The sequence below is a fragment of the Crocuta crocuta genome, unplaced genomic scaffold, assembly GCF_008692635.1.
Source record: "Crocuta crocuta isolate KB4526 unplaced genomic scaffold, BGI_CrCroc_1.0 scaffold363, whole genome shotgun sequence".
In the NCBI taxonomy this organism is placed as follows: domain Eukaryota; kingdom Metazoa; phylum Chordata; class Mammalia; order Carnivora; family Hyaenidae; genus Crocuta; species Crocuta crocuta.
The window spans coordinates 1,339,702-1,363,281 of record NW_027531626.1 but is presented as its reverse complement, the minus strand read 5'-3'; the positions used below and the strand labels follow the sequence as shown (position 1 = coordinate 1,363,281).

At 41.6% G+C, this 23,580-nt stretch overlaps 1 protein-coding gene across 8 annotated transcripts in view; it reads right to left on the bottom strand.

Moving 5' to 3' along the window:
* Positions 1–23,580, bottom strand: part of LTBP1 (latent transforming growth factor beta binding protein 1) — a 399,796-nt gene that overhangs the window by 166,294 nt on the left and 209,922 nt on the right. For all 8 annotated transcript variants that reach the window (XM_077772762.1, XM_077772764.1, XM_077772765.1 and 5 more), the window contains 2 exons: positions 22,602–22,876; positions 2,071–2,173 (listed from right to left, as the gene is read on the bottom strand). In XM_077772762.1, coding sequence (XP_077628888.1) covers positions 2,071–2,173; positions 22,602–22,876 — 378 coding nt within the window. The remainder of the gene's footprint in view (positions 1–2,070; positions 2,174–22,601; positions 22,877–23,580) is intronic.

Genomic DNA, 23,580 nt, shown 5'->3' with positions numbered 1-23,580 from the left:
AAAGAGAGGAGAGAAAAAGACCAAAAAAAAAAAAAAAAAAAAAAAAAATAATAAACGTTGGGGCACCAGGTTGGCTTTTTCAGTTAACCATCTGACCCTTGATTTCAGCTTAGGTCATGAGCTCACCATAGTGAGTTTGAGCCTGCATCAGGCTCTGTGCTGACAGTGTGGAGCGTGCTGGGATTCTGTCTCCTGTCTCTTTCTCTCAATCTCTGTCTGCTCCTCCCCTGCTTGCATTTTTGTTTTCTCTCTCTCTCTCTCTCTCTCTCTCTCTCAAAAGTAAACATCTAAAAAAAAGCCTTTTTTCAACATTTTAGATATAGACCCTTGTTTCATAAGAAGCAATAGCAAATGACTCAAGCTTGGGAATTAAACTCAGGTCTACCTAGCTCCAAACTCCATGCTCTTTAAATCATACCAAATCTCTCCGGGATATCCCTTTGGTCACGTTGCCAGAAGAATTTTAGACACATGGATCTTTCAGTGAAGATGGACTATCACACTCAACCCACTTACTGGAAATCCACATTACCAATGATTACAAAATCAGCATACAAAGTCTACAAGGGACATTCTTAGCAATGAAGGTCTTCATTTACGTGATTCTTTCCCTAAATGAAGAATTCATTAGTTACTGGAAACTTCAGCAGGTGTTTTCACAAGTTAGTCATCCAAAAGAAAACAGAAGAAGCAGTATCAATGAAATACACAAAAGTTTAGGGATCAAAAGATTTAGAGAACAGGTAAGTTTGAGAGACAAGGAAGTCCAATTATTTGACTTGAGGCAAATGGGACAATTATTTGCAATCAACTGTAATGATCATAGAACATATAGTACATAAGTCAGACATGTAGAGCAGTGATTCCAAGATGACAGATTCTAAACTGAACATAGGTGTGAAAGGCAGATGAGGATATCAAATCAACTTAAAAAGAGTAAATAAAAATTACCCAATTGAAGCAAACAAGAAATTCCTTGCAACATGAAGCGCAAAAACCTTCTATAAAAATCTTCCATTACAGAAGGCAAAGGAAGATAACGAAGGAAAACTATCACTTGCTTTCTTGGGGGAAAATATGATGAGTTAAGTACATTAAAAAAGTCAAGTTACTTCTTTCAAAAAAAAAATCCTCTATTAGAAATCAGCCAGAGTTAAGGCTACATTCAAAAACTAAAAATTCTGGCATAATTGGGAAAAAAGTAACAGAGGGACATAAATCTGGATTTATTCAAATCGATAGGTTCTAAAAACTACGATTTATAGTATAGATTCATATCACAGAGAGCCGTGATGGTATAAAAATGGTGACTAAAAGGAACACCTGGGTGGCTCAGTGGGTTGAGCATCTGACTTAGGCTCAGGTCATGATCTCATGGTTTGTGAGTCCGGGCCCTGCATCGGGCTCTGTGCTGACAGCTCAGAGCATAGAGCCTGCTTCAGATCCTGTGTCTCCCCCTCTCTCTGCCCCTCCCCCACTCATGCTCTGTCTCTCAAAAATAAGTAAAAACATTTTTGGAAAAAAAAATGTGGTGACTGAGAAGAGGAAAGTACTGTGTTTGAGAGACTACAGAATGTATTTTCCAGATCAGCAACCAATCATTTCTCCCTATCAGTCTTTTTTCAGTGAAATTTGAACACTTACAGTATAACAAACTTCTGTTGGGGCTATTAATAAAAATTTCATTTAAGGAATTTAACCTGAGGAACAGCAGCTTCACTAACTTTTTGTTGGTTTTTGAAACATTTATGATTTTTAAAGACAGCTTCTTTTCTCTTCGCCTGAGGAAAAAGAACCTTGTTTAGCTTACTGGCCTCTTAAAACGCTTTTTTAAAAATAAGTAATCAAACTGGTGAAGGCAACAGATACTTGCTTATTACAACACAGAACTGACAGGAAAGCTTTCATGGACATGCAGGAAGGTTTCTGGAAATGCAAATTGCAGCACTATGTTCTAGAATTCTCTAAGAGTTCTTTGAAAGTCGAAGGCTGTCTCACCATTGAAACAGTTACCGTAAGGAAACTGATATGCTACATTAACCTTCAAAGGAATAATGAAACGTCACTTACCCGGCTTCTTGGGGCATTTCTGGCATTTGTTAAAGCCCCAGGAGGTACCCACAGTTCCACAGCAATCTTCCTGCTTTGAAAGGCCAGGGAGCGCCTTGCCACACTGCAGTGATGAGAGGTGAAATTCTAAGGTTAATTGAGCGCAGGGGGGCCCAGCTCTAGAATACTGCTGGGCTTCACCGTCACATTATAAAACAGTTCCCTTCTTATTGACACAACGAGAGGTGGGAACCCCCCCCCGATACACACACAAATCTAACTTTAAAACAAAATACCAGAACAGAATCCACACAACACTAACGAATAAGCGTATTTCCAAGAGCTTCTTGGCATTTTTAGAGTCTTAGAAAAATCTGTCACTGCTCAGAGCACTTTATAAAATGCATGTTTCCGATGCCACCTCCACACTCCCCCCACCCTTTATTTTCCTTTGAGTAGAACCTCAACTTGCAAGTTCAACATAAACTTTTAAGGTTTAGTTTAACTGTCTGTTGGAATCTCTGGTGTGGATCACCGGGGAGCAGAGCTGTAAGGGTGTGGCATGTGTGTATACCCAGAAAACATCCACAAGAGTCTTTGGAGCTTCCTAGAACAGCAAGTCCTTGGCAGGAACAGGAGAGGAGAGGATGGTACAAGAAATGACCGCTGGCGGGCCAGATCAGCTTGGGCAGAGATGAAAGCTCCAGACAGCCAAGTGGTCTGACCCAGGGAGGTCAGCCAAGCTAGGAAGGTGCTGCAAGGTTTAAGCAAAGCCAGTAGACAGAAGAACAGGGCTTACAGTCATCAAATATAAAGACCCATCTCATCTCCTGGTTAATACAGGACGTCTCAAGAGGCTGAGAGGCAGGAGTCTGAGGTCAGACCAACCCAGTGGGGTCAGGAAGGGCCTAAGCAAACAGGTCCTGCTCTGTGTACCCATTCTGAGGCCACTCATGCGAGTAAGGCCAGCTGACTCTCCACCCATACTGTGCAGACTAAGTCCAGACCCCACATCTGATAAGTCACTCTGCCTTCCTCAGCCTCAACCTCTAAAAAGTCCTCCAGATGGTTTCCAGCGCCATCTTTCCAAAGATGAATCTGATGACATTACTCTACTGATTAAAACCCTTCAATGACTCCCAGTCTGAAGACTATTTTCTGAACAAATACCTTTCCAAGAGCAGTTTTCTCTCCTTGGCATACCTTATCACTGTCCTTTTCCCTTTGCCTGGACAAACTTTACTGTGAGCCACAGCTCTGAAGAACAGGCACCATGAAGCCTCCGGTCTTCTCAGTTTCAGTGAGTGTCTCCTCTCTCTGTTCCCCACAGCACATCCTACCCCACTCCACTGCCTCTGTGATGCTTTTTAATTAAATGCAGATATATCTTATGTACCTTTATATCCCAGCACCCAGTGCCCATGCTTAATCATTTCTGAGGGAAGGAAGATGCAAACAATCTAAAACTATGAAACAACCTAGCTGTAGGCCACCAAGCAGTGGCTCTCTGCAGACCAAGGAAAGTTAGCAGTTGCACCCGGGCTGGTGAGTACAACATGGTGACAAGAAAGTCCAGGCAACTGGCAGCCCTCAGAAGAGCAGTGGGTAGCAGACGCCATTTACCTAACAGGGCTCTGGGTCCAGGCAGACAGCATTCTGTCCAAGGTTCTAAGTGACTACCTGCTGGAATTATAAAACCAAACTAGGGAAGGCCTGGCACAGGCAATGATGGTTCAATCCCATTAGAGTTTTCAACTCCTCAGGTTTTTGTGGGTTTTCCTAAAGGATTTCAACATGATGTTGTATTCTCTCAACAGCAGTCAATGATGGGGCCTGGGGTGAAGGAAGGGCAGGGAGATTGGGGGTGTGGGAGTGAGTGAACACCACAACAGAGGGGAACCTGACAGAAAAGAAGCCAGCCATGGCTGGATTCGGGTAGTTCCCATTCTCCTTCAGCTCAGTCACAGGAGGCTTACATCCAGAAATATTCATTACCAGTTTTATCAAAGAGGTTTATGTGAGACACCAAGGTACATCGGATATGGATCATTCTTGTACCAGACTCTCCAGGCTCTTCTCTTTAATCAGGCAGAACTTTCAACACTTGCTGATTTTATATGCGCAAAATTTTAGTAGCAGTTAAAATCCAATTTTCACCTCAGATTCCGAGAATGTTTTATTTGGTAGGGTAAAAATAAATCCTCTCTCTTTCTCTCTCTCTACCAGGCTTCAGAAAAGGTACAAGGTTTTCATTACAGGATTCAGGCTGCTTTATCCCATGGCTTTGTTTTTGCAGGTCCACAGCCAAGAGCAGCACAAATCATCCAAATCGATTAAATAAATGACGGTGTAGGTGGTACCACAAAACCGTGTGTTCCTCTCAAAATTGGGTCTGCACAGGATAATAATAGGCTGCAAGGGATGAAGTCAGGCTTACGGCAAGGCACAAAGTCTCACACATGTCCCTTGAGATAGTTAATTATGAAGAGGCTTCAATGTGATCCAGAAACAAGGCCTGAGAGACCTTTGAGGATACAGACAGGGCTCTCAACGGGAGAGAGGTCTTACTTGGACAGAGGAAGCACCTAAGGAAAAGAAGGTGGAAGAGGATCTTCTCTCCTCCACAGTGAAGGTCCCATTGGAGAGAATCACATAGACGAGGGTGAGGACTGCATTCAGAATGTTCTCTCAGAGTGGTAGATTCTGCTTCTTCATGACACATCATCCCAAGGACCCATGACTGGCTCGGCCGAACTGCATTTTTGTGCCCAGATTGAGGTGATTTTTTACAAGTGAAAAACACAAATGGAATTTCTCCTATGTGACTCACTCACCACATTTTCAGAGAAAGCCTGTCTCTCATTTCAAGGCGTATCTTATGTGTAAGCAATCCAGAAGAAATGTGCTAAAAAAATTCACAACCAATATTTAGCTATTTGAAGCCAGAAAGAAAAATCTGTCCTGCCAAATGATTATTGTGCTGCGGCTCCTCAAAAAGCTCACCACCTCAGGCCCCACAGTGGGAGCACACGGAACCCCATACAGCCATGCTAGCATTCAGCAAATGCATGATCCACCTAGAACAGCAAGCAGAACGAAGCAGGTTTTGGCAACCAGGTCCTGCAGGTGTCCAGGGAAGAAAGAAGAGGTAAGACTATGTCCAACTGTGATGGCACAGTACAGATACGTTAAAGAAGGCCAGCTGCATGATAAAGGTATTAGTAGGGCTAAAAGCCACAAATCATTGAAGAGAGGACTTATGTCATTCAGGAGGAAGCCTTTTCAACAGTAAAGGCTCCTCAACAACAGAAGACGCTGACATCTTCACTGGGAACAGATGCTGAAGGACCACGTGTCAGGAATGCCCAGGATACGAAGCAGATGGCTTCGATGGTCTCTGCCAGGTTGAGGGTTCTGTGTTCAATACACAGTGACAGGTCGTATGACTTGATTTAGAAAATACAAATTACTAGGCACTGGAGCCAACCTGGAGAACTTCTGTTGCTCTTGTGTCTGCCTCGGGACCGTGTCTGGGTGGACGTACTCCTAACCATCTCTTCTGTCTCACTTCCCCCCCCCTATACATCAGTATCTCCAAGATACTCACCCCAGGCTGAGCTTCCTTCTATGAGACTTATGCAAACTAGACGGAAAACAACTCCCAGCCCCAAATCACCAGTGCACGGACCATGATTCTTAGAAGACTGAGTCCAAGAAAATAATTCACTGACCCTTCCTACCTTCCTGTGTTAACACTATGCCCTAAAAGGTAAAGCTATTCAAGAATTGTTATGATTACTCCACAAATACTCATGTTTTAACTATTACAACACAGAATTATTGCAAGCAGTGGGGCAAAAAACCTTTAATTTTTAAATTAGTTGTTAAGAATAAACAGATTGTGGGGTCATGTACTTTTATAAATCTTGACCTAGTTTAGAACACATCAGACTTCAACCTCAGTTTTCAGGTACTACCATGGCACTGTTCTAATACTCAAAGTTAAGCTGTTAGCTGTGACTGCAGTTTTTAGATCTCCCTATAAATACATAAGCAGGAATAGCAATTCAAAACTTATCAGTTGGCAACCAAGGCGCATAATTTTTATCAATTAAAAACTTACCACTGGAGATTCTCCAGAGATGAACAATGATTTGAAGAAGTTGTAATAAATACTGGAGTATGGTCTCATAAGATTTCACTTTTATACATTACAATTACTAGTACCTACAATATCCTCACCCTAAGAGTGTTTGCTGTGTTGTGCCAGGTTCTGGGGAAGTAAGATCCAGTAGTGAGTAAAAAAAAGAGAGTGCTGGGGTGTAATCAGTAAACCTGGATCTAAATCCCTCCTCTCTCTCGTCAGAAGAATGTTCATCAGATTGTCCTGCCTCTCTAGGCTAATGATGGGACAACGGAACAGTAATGCCAACTACAAAGGACTGCGGTGAGATCAAATGATACATGTCCGAGAAGGGCCTCCCTATCCCTTGGCCCCTGTGTGGGGATTAGCAAAATGTGACCCTTAAAATGTGTTCTGCATCAGGACACAGCATTCAGTTAACAGAGCATAGGCTGGATCCCCATCTGCCCTCTCAGCTGGTGTCTCGTGGGAGTACAACCCATAAAATGTTCAAATGCTGGCCATTTGTTAGCCTCTTAGCATAAATTTGTGAAAAGTGTTCACTAGTAAAAGGGCCACTCTACAAAGATGGCTGCCATGTCATGGCCACTATTTAGTCTTCCTATTAAAGACTAAGGGGCCCCTGGATAGCTCAGTTGGTTAAGCATCGGACTCTTGGTTTTGACTCAGGTCATGTTCTTGCAGTTCGTGAGTTTGAACCCTGTGTCTATGCTGATAGTATGGAGCCTGCTTGGGATTCTTTCCCCTCTTTCTCTGCCACTTACCCACATGTGCATGCATGTGTGCGTGTGTGTGCATGCGCGCTCTCTCTCTCAAAATAAACTTAAAATTTTTAAGACATTTAAAACCAATAATATCAAGATAATCTTAAAAACTGTCCTTATCACGTGTATAGAACTCATTTTACTTTGTTATCAGGAGCCATTATATACTGATACATAAAATGCTGAGTTTAAATAAAGAACATTTTTCTCAAAGAGAATAAGGCACTGGGGCCAAAGAAAGAAGTACGACTTAAAATGTTGAAGTGATACAGATTTTTAAGAGGCACTCAAGTAAAACATGAAAGAACAGAGAAGGCTGACTAACTGCAACTCTTGCAAGACTACTTACTGCAGGACTATGTTTAGGCAAGAGCTGAAACAGGCAGTGACTCAACTGCTGGAGTGGAGAGACAGATTCCAAAGAGATGGAGCAGCTCGAGCTAAGCCCAAGACTGACCACCAACTGGGAGAAGACCCAGGGGCAGGTGGGTGGGAGGGGAACGGCAGAGGAAGGCAGGCCAAGGACGAAGGAACAGAGAGAGTGGGTGGAGAAAGTCAGAGAATGAGGCAGAGCTAAGCCAGGGAGAGTTTTCCAAATTTGGGATTTAATTTGTAGTTAGATACCAAAATTAATCAGGAGAGAGGGAAAAGGAAACAGCATAGTTTGTTTTCCCAAAGCAAAAAGTTTTGGGAAGTGTCCAGTGAAATATTTGGCATCTTTGAAGTAATGGCAGACACAGAAATATTGATAAAGAGGAAGAAAAAGAGGAAGAAAAGATTATTTTTATAAAAGTACAGTTTTCTACATCTGATACTTCCTTTCAAGAGTAAAAGAGAATTAACAGCAAAGAGTATATCTTTGGGGGGGGGGGAAGAAATTACATTTAAGATCAACATGAACAGTTATCAGAGGACAAAAAAAAAACCCAAATTAGCTAATTATTAAAGGTCCATTAGCTACAGTGCTCCTCAAAGAAAGAGCAGAAGGGAGGTTTTAAGTTAAGCACAAAATGAGATCTTTCCCAACAAATGCTACCCCCAACAAAAGATGTCCTAGCACAAAGCAAACACCCAGGCATCTGCAAGTCCATTAGAATTAGGGCTATCTGAATGTGAAACTCACCTTCCCTGTGGGCCAAGTGAGAAGGAGTATAATAAAGATGACCCATGCTTAACTTTTGATGTTGGACCAATACAGGTCCTCACTTTATCAATTACCATGTATTTTACTATGGGCAAAACACTCAAACTCTGTAAAATGTAACTAAAAATGTCCATTTTCAGAGAGCTCTCAAGAGGATGGAGACAATATAGATGAGACAGTCCGATAGCCAGCATACACAGTCATTACTGGACCCTTTTCTCCAGGGCCCTCACCTAGAAACTTGGGTTTATTTAACAAAGGACTAAGCAACCCAACAATTATTCAGTATCCCACATGCCAGATTCAATTTATCAAGAAAGGATACATAGAAGTAATTTAGATATAGAAATACGAAAAGAGGGGCACCTGGGCAGCTCAGTAGATTAAGCGTCCGACTTCGGCTCAGGTCATGATCTCGTGGACCATGGGTTTGAGCTCCATGTTGCAGTCTGTGTCCACAGTTCAGGGCCTCAAGCCTGCTTCGGATTCTGTGTCTCCCTCTCTCTCTGCCCCTCCCCCACTCATATTCTCTCTCTCTCTCTCTCTCTCTCTCTCTCTCTCCCCCACCCCCCCAAATAAAACATTAAAAAAATTTTAAGAAATATGAAAAGAAAAAGAAGATAGTATGATTTTCCTAAAAATGTTCACGTTTTCACAAAAGTGCTCAGGCTAGTGAAGAAATGCTCAGAAAATTAATGTTGTGGAAGAAGTGTAATCATATGGATTTCATTTTCATTCTCAAGAAACACAACATGATGTCACCGAATTACAATAATTCAACCAGTTAACATCAATGTTCAAGCAGCAAATTTCACTTTGGGGACTTCCAGATCTTTTTGGTCACCCAACCACGTTTTGGTCAGAAGACTAGGACCATGCGGCCAAAATAACAGAGCCCACTCTGTACCTCTTGCCCACCAGCATCTATGGTTTAGGCATAAAACACTGCAGAATGTGAAACTCACTAAGACAGGTCTCAGGAAATACAGTTGTCCTTTCATGCTAAGCTAGTGTTACCGACAGAACATGTGCCCCATTCCCCAAATCCCTACGCTATAGCCTTGGCCTCAAACGTGATGGCACAGGGGGGCAGGGCCTTTGGGAAGTAATTAGGTTTAGATGAAGTCATAGGAGTGCAGCTCCCACGTGGGATTAATGTCCATAAAAGGAGGGGAATAAAGACCACAGCATAAACCACTGACTGACTGATAGACTCTCTCTCTCTCCCTCTCTCTCACTGTCACGTTAACACATCAAGAAGGTAGGTGTCTGAAAACAGGAAAAGAGCCCCACCAGGAACGTACCTCAATCTCATATTTCCAATCGCCCAAACTGTAGAAAGTAGGTTTTGATGGTTTAAGCTACGCAGACTATATTATTTTCTTATGGCAGCCTGAGGCTACTTACACAGATAGCAACGGTTTCTTGTGATTACCCCATGTCCACAAGAGACGGCCTAAGCCAGGATGGAATAATAGAAAGAACAATGGAGTAGGAACCAGAAGGCCTCAGTTGCAGTCCTCACCAACCACAGATACAAGGTGTGAAGCAAGCTAATTCACTTCTCTATACTTCAGCTTCCTTATCAATAAAGTTTTAAGTATAGACTAATTACTAATACTCATTGATATGCCTAAATTCTGTGATTTTATAAAGACTCCAGTGCAGGGGTAGAGGAAAACCAGGGAGTTATAAGTGAATGATTTCCTGTGTCGGGGAAATCCTATGAAGGGCTGTGTTCCTTAAATGTCCCCTGCTTGCCAGACCGATATGATACATTCCATGATGCCACAGGTTTCCCAGGCCTAGCATCACACCCTGACCTAGATCAGTGTGATCACTGATACTAGGTCGGGCCTCCTCTTCTTGACCTTACCCTCCCAGCTCACCCCTTTTCTACCAACCAGTACTCACAAAAAAAGGCAGCTCTATCTTCCTGAAAAAAGTCATGGCTCTTAACCGCTATTTTCTACATTATAGTCATCATAATGAATCATAAATGATTATCGAATAGGCAAAGTATCAGAAATTATTCAAGATGGTCATGGAGATAGAAATTTCCCCTATCTTGAGCTGTGACCCATTATAAGTTCACATTGTGACTGATCAACCTACACGGCATGGGGGTCCAATAAATTTCCCCAAGTGTGCATTGGACACATTCGCCTCCACTAGCACCCAGAAAACCTTATTCCAATGTTCTGGATGAAGTGAGGTTTTCTGGCAAACAGAAGCTATACCCTCAGTACTCTAAATCTGGTTGAGGAATGTGAATCCCTTTTTTGGAAATCTTAGACTTCTTTTCATAAGAACCAGAATGAGGTCCCTTATGGGAAACGTTCCAACTATATACAATGGGCTGGATTAATCCAAACTTCTATCACAGCTCTTCTTTATTCCTATCATCAATCTTTTCACTATGATATAAACACATCTCCAATCCGGCAAAATGACTTCTGCCCATCTTCCGAGGAAAACTGTGTTCTTGTGGCCTCTGGGCCAACCATGGCTCCAAACTAAACTGGAAAATGTCAGGAGAGCTCTTCAATATCCATGCACTAGAACATTAAATACGTTTATTTCTATGTGCCAGTAAGAAAAAGGGTCCAAATATCTAAGCCTATCATTAATGCAACATATTTGATCAACTTGTCCTTAAAGGCCTGTTGTCATAAAGGGGAATATTGTACGACAGAGCACTGGCGGGCTAACAGGCATTGTCTCATAACAAGAGGAAAACGCTTAAATACTTCCAGATTTTCTACAAGAACTTGTAAAAAATTTGCTTTGGCTTGAGCAGAACATTCTTTATAAGCAAGTTTTTTTTTTTTTTAATCCACCCAGCTTTCTTTTATTAGAGTAATTAAAACAATGTTAGGCATTTGGGGTATCTGATACAACCATAATCCTCTGATATTTCAGGCTATTGATTTTACAAAATATCTACTATGACTAGGGCATTAACTGCTGGAAATGTATCCACATTGATTTATGACAGTGTATTTGTTTAAAGCCTGCTGAAGCCAAACCACGGGCTTCAAGGAATTCCAGACAACTACTTTAGTTTATGAAACGGTATTTTAAAAGTTACACTAAGGCAAAAATGGTTTTAAAAAGTAACAAAGAAAGGGAAAAATATTCTTAAGCATGAAATGTATGATTCTACTTGACATCTTTTCTAACAATTAAATTTGGGCTATTTTCTCCATCTCTACAATGATTTAATAAGCATTTTATCAGTTGTGATATACGCATCTTGCTATTCTTACACTGTGAAAAGAATAAGTATTGTCATGATTACATTCTGACATCATAATTCCCTTTACCCTGTTCTTACAGCAAAACAACACAAATCACATCATAAATCCTAGCACTATATGGTGAGAACATGAAATTTATTCAAAGTTCCATTACCAAGGATGTGACTAAAAAGGCCGACTCAGGCTCAGGAGGAAATCAAGATGGGCATCCAGGCAGGATTGTTATTACCATGGCAACCAAATCACTCCCAAAATGATGAACATAAAGGTTTCTTTTCCCCAATGCTTATTTCTACAACCGTATTGAGGGAAATTTTCTATATTAAGCTTCAGCACTTCTCAGTGTCTTCCTTCCTTCGTTTGTTTGTTGTTTTTGTTTTGGTTTTTTTTGGTCTATGTAGAGATACTGCAAGGAACAAAAAACATTTCGGGCCTCATTCCACTGTGCAAATTTCAACACGTGCCTCATCTGGTTAAGCTTTCAGTTTTTCTGTGTCTTATCCAAGTACACAGAACTCAAAACTAATAATTACCTGTGGTTTGGTTGCAAATAGTGTAGAAAAACTGAATGCCACAAATCATATTAATAGGTTTCTTTAGTTCCCCGGGAGCAGGAAACCAGGTCTGTCTTGACCACACTCTGCCACTTGTGGCGGGAACATTCACTGCTCACCAGAGAACCACTTGCCCCGGCTTCCTGGCATGTGCCAGCTTCCTGATTGCAACGGTCAGCTCAGACTACTGTAATAAAATATCACAGACTGGGGGGCTTAAAGAACAGCTGTTTTCCTTCTGTTCTGCTTAAAATGCAAGATCAGGGTACCAACATGGTCAGCTCTGGTGAGGTCTTTCTTCCTGGCTTGCAGGATGCTGCCATCTTGCTGTGTCCACACAGGGCAGAGAGAGTGAGCTCTCAGGTGTCACTTCTCAGAAGGACACAAATCCTAGCATATCAAGGCCCTACCCTTACAAACTCATTTCATCTTAATTACCTCCCTATTGACTCTGTCTCTAAATATAAGCATACTGGAGGTTAAGATTTCAGCCTGTGTTTTGGGAGGGCCACAATGGAGTCCAGGTGGGGCCAAGTGACTCAATCTGAACAAGGGTTGTGGGAAAAGCAACGCGCCTTGCAGCACCTCTCTCCCCCTGCTGTAAGAATTAGAGGCCACATAATCTGGATAGCACAGCCTTAACATGGTGGAAGCCTATTAGCCTAGTGCAGAGCTACCCTACAGAGCTCCCTGCTTACCCCTTACACACCTAGCACATGCGAAACGCAAGCTTTTGTCATGTTAATTTATCACCACAGCACAATCTAGCTGAACCTAATAATGTATTTATGGACTCATCTGTGGCCAGCACGGAGCTCAGTTCCTAAAAGGCCCTGCCCTCATGAAAATTATAGTCTTGTGGGAAAAGATGATCGTAATCAACAATTCTAATATAACTAAATTCAAGATGGTCTGATTGGATTCCAAATGCAGTAAGAAGAGCTCAGAGAGGAGGTAGCACATGAGGGCTAAAGGACTTCGGAAGACTTCTAGAGGCACCAATACTTGAGAGGAGGCTCTCAGGTCAGGCTGGATTTGAAAGGTCATTGTAGGGTTTTTGTGTGTGTGTGTGTTTTTTTAAGTTCATTTATTTAGAGACAGGGCATGAGAATGCAAGCAGGGGAGGGGCAGAGACAGAGGGAGAGACAGAATCACAGGCAAGGATTGTCAGCACAGAGCCTGACATGGGGCTTGAACTCACGAACCATGAGATCATGACCTGAGATGAAATTAAGAGTCAGACACTTAACCAACTGAGCCACCTCAGCGTCGCTAGTAGGTCTTAATGTATCTGATGTTTGCACCGTTTACTCTGTCCACAGGCCCCAAGCATATGCCACTATTGGTGGCACACAGATGGAAAAGAAGAAAGATGTCAAAATTATCAGTAAGAGGGCTGCGGGACTAAAAGAGGCCTTGGTAGTCTTCTTTGGCGAACAAGTTATGAAAATTAAAAAACTGACGGCCAGAGAGATAGGGAGATTGCAAAAATGGAAAAAGATCTATGGGCATAGAAACACTAGCCCCCATTTCTGAGTCTTGGGTTTCACATAAGTAAATGGGAGAGAGGAACACCAACTTTTCCCCCGTTTTAAAGGTCAAGTAAGGTCATAAATGCCAGTGTTCTCAATCAGCTATCAATTTTATAAAAACATAGTGCCCTACCAGGATGCCTGCCCCCAAGCCACAGAATGTTCAGACCATTTTCCTAACAACTCCATTAAGGCCTGCACATTCTAAACCAGACCTCTTCAAAGTGTCATCTTGAAAGCATTGCTGTTTTTGTTCAAAATATTTAGAACTCCTCTGCCTCTTCAGGGTTGAAGACACGCTATTTTAAATATCCAATGGTACACATCCTTGCTTGCTGGAGCCTGAATTGACCATTGGAAGCCTTCAATCCATTGAGAATATAGCAAATGAGTAAGCTGCAGAAGATCAAAGACAGACTCATTTCCTCATGCAGCTCATTAACTAGTTCTGAAACAATCCCTTCAAAACAAATTTCCAATCTGTTGGCCCAACAGCCATCGCTAGAATAAATGCAGTCTCATAAAAGGACCTCACTGAAAAGAATATCCAATTTGATATATTGATATGTAAGTTCTTTGATACACAAAAGGAGATGAGAGGAGAAAGAAAAAATGGAAGGATGGGAAAGAAAAACAAACCTGTAGTGTCATCAATGTGGGAGAAGGGACAGGGAGGGGCCATGGAGTCATTTTGTCATCTCTCAGCATAGGGCAGTGTTGCTTTTTCTCCGTAAATTTATGGATCAGATTCCAGAGGACTGGGGTTTATTTTGGGGTGAGTGTGTGTGTGTGTGTGTGTGTGTAAGTAAAGCAGATGATTTCGCTTTGTTTTACCAAATCTCAAATCTAAGGGATCATGTTGACAAAGCTGAGAAACAACAGACCCAAGAATACCAGCTGGGTCTTTAAACATTTTTGTCATGTATGGAGCCTAAGTTAAACACCTATTCAAACCTTGGGCTCTTTTGTTTTTTTAAGTTTATCTATTTATTTTTGAGAGAGTGCAAATTGGGGAGGGGCACAGAGAGAGGGACAGAGGATCCAAAGTGAGCTCCATGCTGACAGCAGAGAGCCTGACCTGGGGCTCCAACACATAAACTGTGTGACCATGACCTGAACCAAAGTCAAACACAACCAATTGAGCCACCGAAGCGCTCCAAACCTTGGGCTCTTAAAACTATTTCTGATGTATTCAGAACTGTCATCTTAAAATGGAAGGACCACAAAATCATGCCACTTTGCCAATATCAGAAGTGACATAACATGCTTCCACTTAGACTGCCCCATAATTAATTTCAATGCTTGTTCCTCAGCAAAATCGGGAATCTAATTACTAATAGGTGCATTATCTGAGTGAGCCATAGAGGCCAAAAACACAGAAATCTGGTATTTCCAGTCATGATGAAGGCATTGTCCTTGCCAATAAAATGAAGAATATCTGAGAGGAGGTACTCGAGGAGGACCAAGAAAGCATAAACTTGTCTATTCTAGAGGTCAGGGTGAGGGAACAGTCAAAGCTGATGTGCGTAGGTGCTCAGCAGATATTGGCCTGGGTAAAGACCGGTATCAGGCAGTAGGAAGGGTAATGGGTCTAGGTCATCATCCATTCTCTCAAGTACCCTACTTCAGTTCTAAGAATATACATTTTGGTTCTCCTAATGTCTCGGTCCCACATTCCCACTCCAAGTAAAGCCAGCAGCTCTCCTGGCCACTGGCAGAAACCCAGAGACATGCAGACACGTTCTCTTTCACATGCAGCTCCTTCTCCCTTTGGGTCTTTACAAGCTTTTCAACTTGAAGGAAGAGGGGCCCTGCACGAAGTCAGTCTGGCAGAGGCCTCTGGAACAAGACCAGCCAACAATGGAGAACTCCAGGCACCCATGTGTGACACCTTTGGTGATACCTCCACTGTTGACACAGGTAAGGTTGGGCAAGGGTGGCCATTTTAGAGCCACTAGAGACAACCAGACTCACTAACACTCACTTAAATATTTCTTAGATTATGCCAAAGGAGTATTTGAGTGGGACACTAAAGAAAAATCCAGATGTCACAGGAAGCGCCTGGTGTTAATGACTTATTCCACCTGAAGGAGGCCAAAATTCAGTAAATGCAATCAGCACACCCCAGAGAAGCTCTCTGCTCACAGAGAAGGCAGATGTCTGGTAGCCCTGGCCCTGCCTTTCCCACTCACTGCCCAGCAGCACTTCTGCAAGAAGATGGAGGCCAATTTCACAGGGGACAGACATGCCCCCAAAAGCATGTGGCTGGGGAAATGGGTAAGGGGCGAGGGTCACATACACACCTGTACCCGCTGCCGACCAGTTCTCCTTCCCACATAAGGGATGGTACGTAAGTGAGAGGCCAAGCGTCTTTGGTAAAATGTGTTATAGTTAGTCCTTCTTAAATGTTTTATTTCTTTTCTCAGAGAAAGAGAGAGAAACAGAGAGGGGTGGGGGACAGAGGATCTGAAGCAGACTCTGCACAGTCAGCAGAGAGCCTGATATGGGACTTGAACTCACAAACCAAGAGATTATTACCTGAGCTGAAGTCGGACACACAACCTACTGAGCCACTCAGGTGCCCCTAGCTATTCCTTCTTCAGAAGTCTCATCAATTTATGTAGCTTGTGGACTCAGGGAAATAACCAATGTGAAGAGTGTCACAATGATTCTGGCATCACCCCCAGGTTAGAATGTCCTAGACCAGGTCTTTCATCCTAGTTTCAGGCCTCATCCTCACAGTGCCCTTAGGTCACAGCAGAGGAGACTTTATGGAAATTAAAGAATAAGTTTCTAAATAGAATATAATCTCCCGGCTCTTTTAACTGAGCACTGAACTCTCATCCTCATTGAGAAGAGATTTTCAAAGTCTACAGTCTGTCTCTACGACCACACCAGTATCAATCCATGTCAGTATCTATCCATTTGTATTTTTTCTGCCTTGTGGAATTGACAGGTTGAGCATCTGTTTCCCTACTTTCTCAATGGCTTCTGTGTGGTAGAAACCAAGAAATATTCTTCTTCAAAGTCCTGTCACAGAAAATTGAGACTTTAATAAAAAAAAAAAGTACTTTCAGGGGCACCTAGGTCACTCAGTCTTGATGTCGGCTCAGGTCATGATCTCATGGTTGGTGAGTTCAAGTGAGCCCTGGGCTGGGCTCTGCGCTGACAGCATGGAGCCAGAGCCTGCTTGGGATTCTCATTTTCTCTCCTCTCTGTCTCCTCTGTCTCAGTCTCTCTCTCTCTCTCTGACCCTCTCTCCACTGACACAGTCTCTGTCTCTCTCAAAAGAAATAAACTTAAAAAAAAAAAAAGGAAAGATTAAAAGTACTTTCAGCCATGTAATGAGAGTTCCCACTTTGATGAGATCACACTTTCCTGTTAATTTCTCCATGATGCTTACTTTAAAAAAGCTTTTTTAAACAAAAGTTAAGTGCATTTGTTTGGCCCTTCAAAAACTGTGTCTGTGTGTGTGTGTGTGTGTGTGCATGCGCGTGCACGCATGCGTGTTAAGACAAAGATTTGGAGCCTGAGAATGTTATGAAATTTATCTGCCAAAAGAGACCTATCTCCAATTATATAAATGTTTTCTCCAATGGCCCATCCAGTTTCCATTTTTCCTGCCTAAAGAGAACTGTTGGAACAACTTCTAGAACTTCTAAGAGGACCCCTAAATAATTCTCGGGTCGCCTTAACTCAGTCATGCCCCTGCTCTTCTGATCTGTATGACCGGGAATGAAAGAAAATAAAGGCTTTTCCAATAATTTCAGGACTTCACAGCAAGTACTGCTCCCTTCTCTCTTTCGTAATCCACATAAGGATTATTTTTTTTTCTAGAGAATGGATCTTAAGATAATTTAAACATAAACACAGAGTTTGTTTCTTATAGTTTCGTTGGGTCGTTGTTGTTGTTGTTGTTGTTTTAACTGTTATGGGCATTTTATGGTTGCAAACTACAAAAGCAGGTTTGCGTACTGCTTGATCATCTGTATCTGTGCTCAAGCACTGTACTAAAAATATCTTCTCTGTTTAGACCCACTTCAGGTTTTCCAGTATTTCTGTTCTTCGTTAACTCAGGTGTTTATATGCGGAATTTTCTGCTCTTTTGGCATGCGCAAAAGGAAGGTCTTGAAGCATTTGGACTTTTTGTCTCGTCCTGTAACGTCTGTGTCTAATTAAGGGGCACGTTCCCACATTTCACAAAGAGCGCGTGACTACACAACCAGGCCGTGGCAGACCCAAGCACGGACATTGGACCCCAAGCCCCATCTCGTGACTCTAAACTCTTCTCCGACAGGGTCTTTTCACACCAGCTGGCATCCTTAGGTCACTGCGCATGTTTGTTGCCAGCAACTGGGCAACAAATAAAACCTGCTTAAAACAACCAAACACTCAAATGCCAAGAAAGTTTCAAATTTGGGTCACTATTAAGAGAACCAATTTAAAACAAAGGAAACCTTTGTACCATAGAAAAGGTATACATATTCAATGTCCCTGCGATGCAAAAAGGAATTAAGGGGGTATTTTCTGAAATCTGGCCTCTCCTTAAAGATGAAAACTAGCATGAAAGCGTTCACATTTCAAGCATGTGAAATAATAGGAGATTTTCCTAAAAATAGTTGGTAATTGTAACCATCGGAAATTGTAATTCTTAACTTCATCTATACAGTGAGCAGCCTTTCCAAAATGTTTTCAAACATACACAGCGTACCCCTATTTACTTCAGGTAGCACACAGAGCTAACTGCCAAAATTATGACTTGTTAATGGCTTCAGATTTGATTTACGTTCAAGAAATCCATCCTCTTTGCCACACCATGTGTTCTATTAATTTCTACTCTTTTAATACTTGAATATGAATTTAGTGATGCCTATACCCAGCTCGAATCACATGGAAATCAATACCGTATGCGAACTGAAGAAGAAATTTTTAGGACTCAAAAGATGGAACATCACTTTCTCCAACAGTAACACAATAGGCCTGATTCCTGCCCCAACTCTACCCCCCCGCCCCGCATTGTATCTTGTCACACTGTCAGGTGGGTAATGTTATAAATTTCCAATCCCATTATTCCTGCTCTTTTCTCTTCATAATACAAGCCAAAGAAATGTCCCGTGTTATCGTGAATTTAGCGCCCCTAGAGCTTTTTGCTGCCCATTGAATCTTCTCCATTCATCTGCTCTCACTCCATCTCTGAAACAGCATTACATTTCCTGACTGATATTCAAGAATACACCATTCTTGATGTCAATCAAGGATAGGGCTGCTTAAAACAAAGATGTAGCTACTCATCTTCACCCTACAATCCTCCCCCAGGGTTGGTTAATCAATCTTTGTGAGGATTTATCTGATTTCTGAAGCAAGGAAGTTCAGAATGGTCCAACTCATCACTATCTTTGTTCCCCCCACCCTGCCCCACAACAGTCCATAATCAAGTCCTGATGCTTGATTCTTTACAAAAGCTCAGGCATTCATCTTTATTTTCAGCTTCACTTCTTAGGTTGGACCCTGGTCAATTCACAAATGGACCAAGGCCAATGTCTCTTCCTTGGCCTCCTCATGTCTACCATCCCCACATTCACCCACCCCATTCTTTCCTAAGCTGAAACTTTTAAAATTGCTGTCTAAAAATTCATAAAATGTATCAAAGTTACAGCTTTTGAGTTCAACTTAAAATCTGAATATTCTAAGTCTAAAAATTATCATTTTTGTTTCTTTTCCTCAAGTATCTTTCAAATATTCTGAGATACCTACCTTGAAATCACTTGAATACCTACCTCTCAGGGTCAACAACTATTACAATATTGTCTTATTTGTGTGTGAAATGCATTTGAAAATAAACTATAGACATCATGGCATTTTATCCCTAAAACTTCTAACATTCATCTCTCAAGAAAAAGGACATGGACTTATATAACCCCAGCATCACTGTCATACTATAGCCAAATAACAGTAATTCCAAAATATCATCTAACATCCAGCCCTATTTAGATTTCCCCAATGTCCCTTGGAGCTGGATGCTGTGTGTGCATGTTTTTCTAACCAGGAGTTGATTAAGGTTCATATGTTACATTTGTCACTGGGTCTCATTTGTCTCTTTCTAGAAAAGTTACTCTGCTTTTCTTGTTTTTCCCTCATGAGAAGATTTTTTTTTGAAGAATCCTATAATAGCCAATATTATGAATCTGGTGGATGAGGTATATGTGTGATGTTTTTAGTTTGTTTCTTCATTGTGTATGAGCTGGATAGGTTAGGTGTAAAGGCTTGATTAGATTCAGGTTAAATATTTTTGGCAAGAATACTTCAAGGACGGTGTGTAAACATACTGTCTCACATTGGGAGGCAACATAATGTCAGTTGTACCACTTCTAACCATTCTGAATTTGACTGCTTGGTAGTGCTATCTCAATACCAAGTCATTATATACTATGCCTCGGGTGTAAGGCGCTTCTGATCTATGCAGATGCATGCCAGGAATCCAAAGCTATTTCACTTCTTGGGTCGTTGCTAACACTCCCTTCTCCATTTCTTGCAATGTTCTCGTTCCTTTAATTCTTCTCCCCCACTTCTGTGGGAGCTTGCCTTCCTAACCAATCACCCACTTCCCTCCACCACTGAAGTAGTTCCTGCCTTTCCACTATACAAAGATCCCCTGAATTTAAATATATGACCACAGTTCATGTTCAACTTTCAACCCCACATTTACTGTCTAAATATTAGAATGTGCCATAGGAACAAAGGCAGTTTCTGCAAATTTGTCTTGTATGTGACCTCTCAGGGTAACACATAAACACAGTTATTGATAACTCTAAGGCATTCAAAGTCTCAAGAGCCCAAATCTGCAGCTAATGAGAATGTTCCCGCTGCTCAATGCAATGCGTGCTGAGTGAGCACTTACACAGTCGTTTCTGCAATTCATTCAAAATCTACCTACACCACCTCCTGGAGGTTTGTTTGCAAACTAACCACAGCAAGAAACCACACATACTTTCCAACACCTTTGGAAGGACACATTTTATATAAGATTGACTGTTTGCCAGTAATGTATTTTTTTAATGTCTCAATCATCCTAATTACACAAATTAATTGGACAATCACAGACACCCGGCAACACTTCTCAGTAACAATAAGAGAAATAAATACTCACTGAGCATGTTTTCTTAAAAACAGGTCTTATTTTGAAGCTGGGTACTAGTGACTACACATGCAAAATAAATTAAGAACTGAGGTCACTGTCTGGATCATTCATACCAGAAGTCCGAAAAGTATCCAGATAAGGCAAAAGTATTCCACTGAGTTTGAATTACTTGGGGCACTCCATCAACTACCCAAGTCGCTTTGACTGTACTGTCCAGCTTAGGCTTAAAAGTAAATAGATTGTTTTTATCCTTTCTAGTTAGCAGTCATCAGCCTACTATTATACAAAAATAGTAAGTTTGTTAATGCCTCATTTTCTTGCTTTTTTAGGCTCTGTGCTCCAACTTGGAAACTAGGGAGAAAGATACTGGGCACATAGTTTTAAAAGGACCTGCTTTTTCCTTTCTCATGACCAACCTAAGCTGGAATGGCTAAACATAAATGGCACCAAAATCATCCTCTCTCTCCAAGACTCATCCTGGGCAACATTGTGAAGTATGAAGTTTATCTTTAGGCTCACTACTCCTATCAAAGCCTGACCTCGGCACAAGAATCCAGTCTTTACTTCTAAGCTAAATTTAAATTGATGGCATTCCTTCTCCAAGAAGCATTTGCTTCAACCTGGTCTTCAACTGGGAAATAAAAAGGTCCCCTTCAGTGGGCATTTCAGGTATCTGTAGGTAGATAACAAAGGTTGCATTTAGGGGATCAAGCCTTCCTTGCTTTGCTGAAATAACAGGACATAAGCAATCACCTCCTCTATTTTTAAGTTTGACTGTCTGGGTAGACAAGTATCTTCTGGGCTAGTATTTGCAGACTTCTACAGCATTTGCAAAGCAGACACATTACCATGCCTCATCTTGACAAACCCCCATATTCTTATCTCTACCTTACAGATAAGGAAGCTGGTCTCTTAGCACCAACGGCTGGGGCCATGGCTCTAGCCAAGACCTTTAACTCTATCCACATGGGTTCTCTTTTCTATATGGGTCTATAAACCAATTTTGTCTTACTATCCTGCAAGAAAGATGACAACGCTACTATGGACTTGTCTAAGACAGAAAAAGTGTTTTCTGGTTTTCTAAAGCAATAGCAACTGACTCTATTATCTAAAAATACTTCACACACACAATAATTTTCTAATAATCAGGTAACAACAGAAGGATAATAATACATTTATCTCACCTACTCTTCTCATGGGGCATCCAAACCATATGAAATGACAAGAGCAGAACCACAGGAAAAAGCCACAATATTATCCTGTGATCCCAAAACAAGTAGCACAATGTGGCTGGTGTAGAGGAACCAATATATTTATAATGCCTTTGCTATGTGCATTCAACAATGAGTGTTCAAGAAAACTCAGCCTTTCTCCCACATTATGATATAAATATAGGCCTAACGTGATGTGCAAATTTAATATTAAAATGCACTTCAAACAATTTCTGCATTGCCATGATAGTTATGAATTTTTATCAGCAGAGAGAAGATGCCAAGTTATCACTGTACAGCGAGGTCAAAACTCTTCTTCACCTACAACCTGCAAACTTGGCAAAAAAGCATAAACGTTTTCAAACATCTTTGCAGAATGCATCTCATATACCTTATCTCATGCCTGACATATTTTATACATAGATCACCTTAAGTGAAGAAAAATATAAACAGGTAAATCATGCACCTCCAGAGCATTTCTGGAAGATCACAATTTTAATATTATAAACTGAGTCAGCAAATTTTTCCTGTCAAGAGCCTTACAGACCTTATTTCAGGATGTGGGTATCACATGATGTCCCCAATGCTACTACATAACTCTATTGCCAACAGCATGAAAGAACAGACAATATGTAAATGAATGCATGTGGCTGTGTTCCAATAAAACTTTATGTACAAAAATGAGCCCCTGGGTCGGTTGGTCAACCCCACCTATTGAAAACCATTTTGCCATGTTTGGCTATCCTATGAAAATGAGACTGTGCCTATGAGGCATTACTAACATGGGCTGGGCAATGCTGCTTACCTGTGACCCAATGGTTTCCTGGAAGCACCGGCCAAGTTGCGTCTTGGCAGCCACAGGATAAACGTGGGGGATGACTTGCTGGTGAGAGTAGGTGGAGTGGACGGTCTGGGTCTTCTGGACAGGAAGCCCTTGGTAAGAGATTTGGGATTGACCCGGCTGAGCTTCTTTTGCCTTCTGGCCTGTCGGGCCATCAATTCTTGAAACCTGATGTATCTGAACTGAAGCCTCAGGAGGGTGTTTCACATGGATATTGACTATGTTGGGAGGAAATTTCACTAAAAGAGATGAGGAGAAAAACCCAGTCATGAATAATTAATGAGTCAGCATGAGAGCAAACATAGACACCCACGTATACTTCTATCACACACAGTATGTATGTACTTTTCCTGCACAGCCATCAATTCTGGAGGTTAAAAGGGTACATTCAAAACACAAATTAAACCGTATTTGTGCATTTTAAAGAATAAAACTGGCAGCATAAAGAGAAATTAAAACTTTCACAGTAACACTTTCATGAGACAAGAATATTTTGGGGGGGACGTCTGGGTGGCTTAGTTGGTTAAGCATCTGACTCTTGATCTCGGCTCAGGTTATGATCTCGCTGTTCATGGGTTTGAGCCCTGCATCAGGCTCGGTGCTGATGGTGCAGAACTTGCTTGGGCTTCTGTCTCTTATTCTCTCTGCCTCTCACCTGCTTGTGCTCTCTCTCTCTCTCCCTCCCCTTCTCAAAATAAATAAACAAACTTCATGCTGCCTGAGGTCACAGGTGGGTACACTTTATCAAAGGACAGTAGTAAAGACTCAAGAGTTTGGTTACTTTTGCATTTCTCAACATTTCTATTGCCAAACTTGTACGATTTACCTTTCTATATCAAAAGAGGAAATACAATCCACAAGGCATAATTCTCCAATCCTGAACGTCATAGTGTGTACATACTTGTGGGCTTCCTGAGCTATGCAAAATACCTACACGTGATAT